At 41.7% G+C, this 9,266-nt stretch overlaps 1 protein-coding gene across 1 annotated transcript; it reads right to left on the reverse strand.

The window, feature by feature from the left end:
- Gm5797 (predicted gene 5797) lies at positions 1-8,408 on the reverse strand. Its single transcript, NM_001025085.3, has 5 exons — positions 8,216-8,408; positions 7,336-7,498; positions 6,248-6,379; positions 5,391-5,574; positions 1-325 (listed from the first exon to the last, which is right to left on the reverse strand). The coding sequence occupies exons 1-5, from the start codon at positions 8,343-8,345 to the stop codon at positions 320-322; spliced, it is 615 nt and encodes a 204-aa protein (NP_001020256.1). The 5' UTR covers positions 8,346-8,408; the 3' UTR covers positions 1-319.
- Between the last annotated feature and the right edge of the window lie 858 nt (positions 8,409-9,266).

The raw sequence follows: 9,266 nt of genomic DNA on the forward strand, positions 1-9,266 counted from the left end.
GTTTTCTGAGAGCTTTTTATTCCCTTAGACTATGCTTTTAATTAATGAGAGTTATTACAGAAATACTGATGTATTTGCCATTAATGTGTTCAACATCATCATCCACAGAATTTTCACAGTAGCTAAATATTTGACAGCAAGGATGCAGCATGGGTAAGTTTTCCAACATTAAGTTCCTATCCAGAGAGTTGGACACACTCTCCACACTGAATGTATGATGGACTTTGTAGTTCAGTCTGGCTGTGAAGAAACTATGGAGCCCAAGTCCCATGAAGAATGCAGAGATCCATCTGGGTCTGATATCTGTGGGATTTCATGATCACTCCTGAAATAACAAGGTTTTTAAGAGTGAAGAGTTGGAGATCACTGTGTTAGTCATAAGAATAAATGCAATGTACTCAATTGTAACTAAAAGCTGACAGTCAATATGTACTGTATATAGCCTTATCAAAATATCAAATTAATTACAAGAACAAATAAACAACCAATTAATAACAAAACTTTGAATGAAAACAAGAAAAACCAAATAACTAAACTAATCAAAACTCAAACCAAAATCAAACCAAAAAATTGTGCAAAGCAAAATTCTTAGTCTGCTTATTTTGTAGCACAGACTTATAGCCTGTGGCTGTCCTTGGCAACTAAGTAGAAAAGCAGTTCCTGCAGGTAAAAATCTTTGCAGGAGAAATTTAAGCAACACTCTCATTTTGGAGTGTGGGTCTGAAGGATATGGCCTCCCAAGTCAAAGCAGAACACAGGTTGTAGACTTGGACCCAAGGTTTTACAATTTTGTTGACTGATCTCCATGTAATTAGTCATGATGACCCATCAGGAAAAGATAAATTTGCACTCAGATTCTTCCTGGATGCCCAGCAGCTCTTGATGTGTCTCAGCATTTCTCTTAATCCCTTTAAATGTGCACTCTTCCTGGGCCAGAGGCTAGATGAAATTAAGGCCTGTTCATACCCAAGAAACCAAAATAAAGGAGGAGCATACAGCCCATTACAGCCATGGTTATTAGGGATGAGAGGCAACAGTGGTGTATTTCCTGTGCACACACAGTGCTCCTCCTCCAGCACTTCTCTTTGAGGGAGATCATGTCGTGGTCTGTGCCATGTTCTGCTTTCTGCTGGACTATTTCAGACTTAGGGAAGGAAGAAACAAAGGCCTGGTAAGCATTTGTCAATTCAGCTGTCCCTCCCAGAACAGCTCTATTCAGCTGGACAAACCAACATGACCTATGAGCTGAGATCATACCGTGCATCCCAAGTGTCATAGAACACCTGAGCTTGGAATTGTTTCTCACCTTTTAAAAACTGCTAGAATCAGTACTGTCAATGACACATTATACTGGAGTTTTAAAAAAACACCACATTTCCCCAGTTGTGCGGGTATATTATATTGAGTAATAACAATTGAACAATGTCTGAATGTGAGTCCAAGAGAGATGTGTGCAACCTAGAAAACCATGTGGATTCCTTATGGGGTGCCAGCATGCCCTGAACTGAAGTGAAGGCTATGATTATTTCTCCAGTGCAGGAACCTCACAAGGTTCCTCTTGTCAATCCCTCTATCTCCAAATAACCAGAGACAACATACAACACAAAACCCCATGGGTACTTCATAGGTCCTAGAATCTGTAAGAGTTTGCTAAATAAAAATATTCCCAAGGCCGAGCAATGAACCTTAAAAGTGATGGTCATGAAAAAAACAGAACACCCCTGTACATCTATGACTATTGTAGGGCACACTCTCAAACACACCTATTTGTGTTTATGCAATACAAGCATATTGTATTGCAGTGCCCCATTTAGTTTCCGGGTTAATACAAATATAAAAATCTCCCAGGAAACTTTAGAGGCATAAAAAACCAAATCTTGAATGGGAAAGGTACTTAGTGGGCAAAGCATATAGGCAGCACAGTCAGTGATATGCTTTCCACTCATAAACCAGTCTGGGAATCAGGGTTCTTGTCCTATTATCCAATCTGGCTCAGCAAGTTCCCAAGGCTGTGTAGAATAGGTTTGTTTCCCAGCCTATGCTCACATGTTGGTGGTGGACCAGCCTCTTGTTCTTGCTCACTGTTTCAGACTTGTCCCAAAGTAAACAATTTCTTTCAATAGGATCTCCATTTTCCATCACCTCACTGACTTGGTGTCCAAAGGTATGAGCCCAGAGTAATAGGAACTGTCTATATCAGGATCCAAAGGAACCATTTTCTCCCCAGAATGTGATTGTGTCAGGGCTATTTTGAGTAAGAAAAGGCTGACTAGTTGAAGGACAAAAGCTTGCATGGATTATCTCACACTGAGTTCATGGAAGGGCTGCACCACACAGTACCGTTTCATTCTTCAGCAAATGGACATCAGGATAACTTCTCCTTCAGGGCTGCTCTGAGGACCACTACAGCCCTGAATACCCTAGAATCTGTGGATACCTCCTACTTGTTCTGGAAGAACTGGGTCAATGAGGACTTCTTTTCTACTTTCAGAACATGGCTTCTAACAGACATAACCAATTTTATACTACCAGAACCGTCTGAAGGTCCTCATTTCTCCCAACCCCAACTGAGGCTGATTTTAACTCTGAGAAAATGATGTTGAAGAACAGTCCTGCTGAATGCTACACAGATAAGATAGTGTGAGTACTTTAGATTATCAAGACCCTCAATGGGCTCCTGTAACAGGCCTGGTTTGCTCCACAGCTATGGGAATTCTGCTGGATGCAAGTTCAGCTCCAAGCAACTCAATCTCTCAATGAGTAAAATCCAAGACAAAGTACAAGGCAAAGCTTTACTGAGCAGAGGTAGCAGGAAATGTAATGGTGGCAGGCAATGAGGAAAACAACCTGGAATGCTTAGAAGACACAGTGAGCCACCTGACCTTCCAGTGGTCCTTCACAATTCACCAAGAGCAGAAAAGGGACATAAACACATGGATTTTATACAGCTATGTCCTCCTTACCTATATATACCATATCCCTTACATTTGCTCTAATGATTTCAATGAGAATTAATAGTTTTGTTTCTAGTCAGTTAAAAATTTGACCCTACAACATTTTTTATGTCTTTTTTTCTTGGGTGTTAGGTGAGCATGCAGAATAATTGGACTGCTGTATTTGATATTTCATAGGTGCAAACTAAAACCTCAGAGTGCATTTCTCATTAAGTTTGGCCTCTAGAGATACACACAGCTGCACTTATGCACATTCACACACACACACACACATTTGTATATACAAGCACCCATATCACAAACACAAAATACAAGGGTATTACACAAACACACAACTTTAGTATAAACAAGCTCAGGCAAAGGTGGTCAAAACACACACAGACAAACACACACACCATACAAAAGAAACAAAAACATATACAGGACACAATACACACACAGAGACACACAAACTCAAATCAATGAAAATATTACTGTCGCCCAGCACATTTCCTGTTGCATGAGCAGCTACTGGGACCTCTGATGTGTATGAGTATAAGGTTCTTAGACTCAGGCAGTCTTTGTGGCCCTCATCTGTAATTAACTCCTCTTCAAAAATTTTTTTATGCAGATGCTTTCTGATACTACCAGGAAGTTACAAGCTCTGCACAGATAACCTGGACAACACAATACCAAATTCCCAAGAAAGAGATTCCTAAGAAAAGCCTCCAGCAAGCCCCATGTTGACTCTCTCAGTAGCCTTCCCTACAACTACACTGGTTCCTTGGTAGCATCAGAGGAAGACAGTGACTTTTGGTCACTACCCAGGAACTTTTCAACCTATTACACTTCATGTGATATTAAATCTTCCTCAATATCAGTAGGAAGAAAGCTGGTGAAATAACGTGCTGTGACATTTATGAAATGCAGCACTGTGCCAACAATGAAGAGGAATCTATCCTGAAACAAAGCCATGCCCACAATATAGTTAGCAAAAGCCATGTTAGCAGAGGGATGCACGGTAGGATTCTATGCATGTTCATGGTGGAGCCAATAAGACAAACCCAAATCTCCCAGGGAGATAAATCTATGCAGGGAAAGTGAAGCAATCTAACACTTATTTTTAAAATAGCTGTGTTGTTTATCAATTTGTTGAAATAAATGAGAGAGGGGGTGCTACCTGATAGTGAACAGGAGATGCAAAGACTACTGGACAGAACAAAACAGGAAATGTCACTTTTATTGAGAGACCAATGCTCAAAGAAGTAATATAGAGAATAACTTCACAACTCAGATGTCACTGAATGGCCTCCCAACATACTGAGAGAGACACAGGTCACGAAAACAATGCATACACAAAAAGAAACACACAGACACACTGTCACAGACAAAGACACACACAGAAGCACACACAGACTGATTCACATAAAATCATAACTGAGCACAAAACAATGAGGTATCTGTTATGGTTCAGGACCAAGATAATTCAGACTATGCAGAGGAGATATTTCAAGGGAGACCCAATGACTCTGTGATTACTTTAGAGGGATAAAAAGCCATAGAGAAGCCAGGTCATAGTGGCAAACTACTTTAATCCCAGCACTTGGGAAGCAGAGGCAGGCAGATTTCTGAATTCAAGGACAGCCTGGTCTACAGAGTGAGTTCCAGGACAGCAGGTGCTGCACAGAGAATCCCTGTCACAGGGGACAGAAAAAAAAAAAAACTAACAAAAATCACTAGAGAACACTCTTCTTGGTCAGAATTGGGGGCATATATTAAGAAATTTTTTCATGAAGCCTCAGAAATCACACACCAAACCTGAGCCTGTGAGAAGCCTCTCTGTCATCTCTGGTCATCCAGATAACTCCAGACTCTCAGACCAGGAATGACCACTCCAACAGCACTCAAAGAAAATGGGACTGACAATATACTACTCAGGACCTCTCAGTGTGAACCAAGATATATGAAGCCTGCAGAGACCATTTTGAGATAGAGGGGAAAGGGGGGAATAGAGAAGCCACCAAAAGACAGCAATGAAATCCACTTATTTGTCAATTACACAAGGCTGTCATCCCTGCAAACTATTTCCTAACTAGAATCTCACAATATCCCTGTAAAGCAAATGAGCTACAGGCCTTTACTTCTTCCTTCAAAGCTCTTGCTATTCTCAACAAGGGCTCCAACACAGCATCCTTCAAACTTAAGGCATGTAGTGTTGTGATGTGTAATCAACCTATCTCCCTTAGTGATTCTAGCAGAGCAGGAATATTTGCATACCAAACATGCAGTTTTTTGAACCAGGCTACCTCCACAGAGAGCCCTGTAGATGATCACATAAACAAACACTTGGAGGAGACATAGGTGAGTGCCTGGAGAAGTTGGTGGACTGTTGCATTGGATTGTCTATGTTTATGGTTAGACATGAGGGCAAACTGCCTCTGATACACATCATCCTACCTGCTGCTCCTTGGCACTTGAGGCACAGATGTTCTTGCTGGCCTCCTCACAGAACCTCTTTTCTTCCCCACGGGACACTTGCGTTCCAGCCTGCTCCACCAGCACCTTTCTGTTCTCATTCAGTAATATCCTCACTTTTTCCTTTAGTTGAGTGCACTCACGGAGGCGGTGTTTCTGCTTGATGCTGATCCACAAAGAAAAATTGGTGATTCCCATCCAGATTCCATTGGCTTTCCACTACTACAAGTCCCATGGTCCTACAGGGCCCTGAACACCAGACAGTCCCAGAAGAGTCTACAGTATACATAGCAGCACCAAACAGAGGCAGGTCAAATCAAGATACCAGCCATATTCCACAGGACTCAACAAACTTCTGAAAGCCCTGACACCAAGAGTGCAGCCTATACATCACAGAAGAGGAAATGTTCTTCATGGTTGATTATAGGTCTGTGGTACCATAAAACCTTCAGCAGGGAGAGGGCTTATCTCCTCTGAGAGAGGTCAGCTGACCCAACAAGTGTACACTCTTTCCATTTTTGTCGGGAATCCTAGATCTTTTAATCTGTGGTCAGAACCCTAGAGGTTCAAGGTTCCTGGATATTCCCAGCATGGTGGAAAAGTTTTCTATGTAGAGGACCTTGAATTTGGAAGAATAAAGATTGGAGGGTCTTGGACACTCTTCACACTTAGGACAACTGAGTCCAAGAGGTACAAATCCAAGACCCTTGCCTCAGGCAGGGTTCCTAAATAAAAAAAAGATAACATAGAACCAGAGCCCTTGCGTTTTTTCAAAGTCCTAAAAGGACAGAAGCATTCCCTGCCTAGTTATGGGGGTCTCAGTGGTGTCACTGACTCACCTGTAGGAATAGTTATCTTTTAACAGTTCCTCAGAGAACTTCATGGAAGCAATTATGGACTGGGTCATTTTATCCATATCCAACATTATCTTCTCATGTTGTGATTTAATGATGTTGAATTCAGTGTTCATCCTGTGTTAAGGCATGGCCCAAGAAGCAAATAATGTGCTGAATTGAGGATTCAATAATCATGTGCAAACAGGCTGTATCATGGACTACCCAAACCAATTGCATGCCAAATCCTAGTTCCTTAAAACTGGGTCCCCTTGGTGCTAATTAAACTTACTATCCTGGGCAGAGATCAGCAGAGCCAGGGGACCAAATGGAGCTAGCTGATCTTCAAGAGCTTCCTGGGCAAGCATGTAGGAATAGACTACTTCTATGACAATTTTCCAATACACTGTGCCACAGGCATGGGTCCAATAGGTATCTGTAATGACTTTCCTCTTATTTTTAAGGCAGGGATTCTCATTCCTTGGTTCCTGTTGTTATGTGAATTCCCAGAGGACACAACTAGTATTTACAGGAGAATGGCTTTATCACACCTCCTCCCCCAGGAGATTCCCATGTGACACCAAGGAAACACCAGGAAGAAACTTCCCTGGTGATCACTTTGGACCTCTATGGACTCACACTAACAGGAAATGCAAACTGTGCATCACACAAATCCTCAGACCCCATCAAAGGTCCCAGAGTCTCAGTCCTGAACAAAACACACACAGCTAAGTTCACACACATAGACACAATTAGAATGCCAAATAAATCCAGGGAGGTTCCATCTCTCAGAATATAATGAACAATATCAGAGTAAACGTGTGTTAGCCTGCAGGCATTGCATACACACAGAGAGACAGTAAGTATGAGCAGGTCCTTCCAGCTGTTGACAGCAACAATCAGATTGCAAGCACCCCAAGGTCAAGTACATAAGAAGATGATAATAAACACAGAGCACTTTGTTTATCCAACAATTAAACACCTGTCAGGGCTACTTAATTGAATGATGGGAGATGACACACTCCATTCATGGAAGGAAATTGGGTTAACAGATGGCACAATACAGGCAACAGGGTACTGGGAATAATTCCTACCTGTAGTTCAAATCCTCATACATGTAAACGTTCAGGATTCCACACATTTCCTCCATGTCATTGCTGATCTTCCTCATATGCAATTTCAGTTCTCTAACTTTATTTATATTTAATATCTGATTAGTGATGTTGTAATTTTGGGTTGAAGTATTTCTAGCAGACCCTGCAGATAGATAAACACAAATGAGTTTGCGTACTTGATGGCCCAGGGGAGGGGAGACCATTCAGAGTCCCAAGAAGAAGACTGAGGGAGAGAAAAGGTAAAGACAGGGTGAATCCCTAAAAGAGCAGAAAAGCTATCTTCCAGCTGGTTTGCTAAGCTATGTCCTCTTCCTAACCACCAATGTCAGACATATGCCACACTCCCTGTTACAGGACCCCTTGCCCTGAAATCTATAAGCTGCCTCAGACATAAAGATATGAGGAACATTGTCAGGTCATATCAGATGTGTTGCAGGGAAATCCTGAATTTCATAGTGCTTAGCACTATCAAGCACTAATTAATCGTGTGTCTTCAAATCCAAAGTGTCTGAGTCCTCACCACATGACATGACCAGGGGAGCATCCTTCTCTGTTCTTTTCATCAGAGACTCAAGTTACCTACAGTAATCTGGAAGATGAAGTGTTTCAACTCCCTTCCATGAAAGGACACACTGTTATTCTCATAGTGCCCACTCCTGGCATTCTTTGCCACTCAAAATGAAATTAAATAGCTCCCAGAAAAGTAGTTGCAGGTTTGTCAATTACTGGCTCTGTCAAACTAATCATCAGAAATTCTTGACTCTTTGACATTGGCAAAGTCCAAGGCTTCAGCTTGTAAGACCTACTCCTGGACGGCCCAACTCTACCAGGAAGATCTTCAACTCTGCCCAGGACTCACTGTGCCTTCTCCAGAATGATTTCCTTCTTCCTTTTTCATGAGAAAGGATTCCCTCTTCCTTCTCCATTGGTCTGGTCTCTCCTTCATCGCCATTCTCTTTCTGACATAGCCTGAGCAGCCAGGAGAACATTCCTGCTGGTAATCCCAGAGCAAACAGAAAGGATGAACCACAGGCAGTTGCTGTCACCACAACACAGGTGACAACACAGAAGATTCTAGTTCTATCCTAGATACAAGAGATTCTCCAAGGAAGGCATTACTGATGATGTCACTAGCAACTGCCATGACCTACCTGCTAACTAGTTCTCCCCAACTTGGTCCTTTTCTGGGGTGCCTCTCCTGGAGCCTCTCATGGACCAGTGGGATCCTCTTTGGAAACCTCTCCTTCCAAAGCTGGAGAATTCTAACTGCTTCATTAGATGTCATGTGCTTCTGAGGGGGAACGTTGGTTAGGACTCTGACATGCTTAAGAGATTTTGTTAGCCCCAAATCTCTAGGGACTGTGGATGTAGTAGATTTTTCTCAACAATAAATATGCCACCTGAGTCAATTCATATGACATATACTCCAATTTCCCAGGGATTTCCTGTATCACAGAGGCAAATATCTTTCTCCTATACGTTTAATTGTATAAAACCTGGATGATATTTTCTAACGGTGCATTCCTTGATAGTGGTCATTCTTGTCATTCTTTCCATACATAAATACATATATATATATGTGTATATATATATCCATGTGTTTCACAAAATCTCTGGTTTACAATGCTATCTTTTATAAGGAAAACTCCCTATTCTTTCAAACATAGGGGATCAACTGCAGAGCAAATATAAATGGTAAACTTGCTGTCCTATCTTCAAAACATTATCTTGCCCATGGTCCTGTTCTCAAATACAACCAGACAATTTAAGTGGGCATCAGACAGCAAAGGTCATCCTGGACTGTACATTACTACATTGTAGCCTAATAGCCATGACTTCTGCAATATCTGTCTTCCTAAATTGCAAAGTTGAGCAATAAGGATGTTGCGGGTTGTACCATGATACTGTAC

Source organism: Mus musculus, chromosome 14, assembly GCF_000001635.26.
Source record: "Mus musculus strain C57BL/6J chromosome 14, GRCm38.p6 C57BL/6J".
Lineage (NCBI taxonomy): Eukaryota > Metazoa > Chordata > Mammalia > Rodentia > Muridae > Mus > Mus musculus.

Coding starts and splice junctions, on each gene's coding strand:
- Gm5797 (NM_001025085.3), bottom strand. CDS start 8,345: ATGTTCTCCTGGCTGCTCAGGCTATGTCAGAAAGAGAATGGCGATGAA. Junction 7,499..8,215: donor ATCATTCTGGAGAAGGCACA/GTGAGTCCTGGG, acceptor ATCTATCTGCAG/GGTCTGCTAGAAATACTTCA. Junction 6,380..7,335: donor TATGAGGATTTGAACTACAG/GTAGGAATTATT, acceptor GCCTTAACACAG/GATGAACACTGAATTCAACA.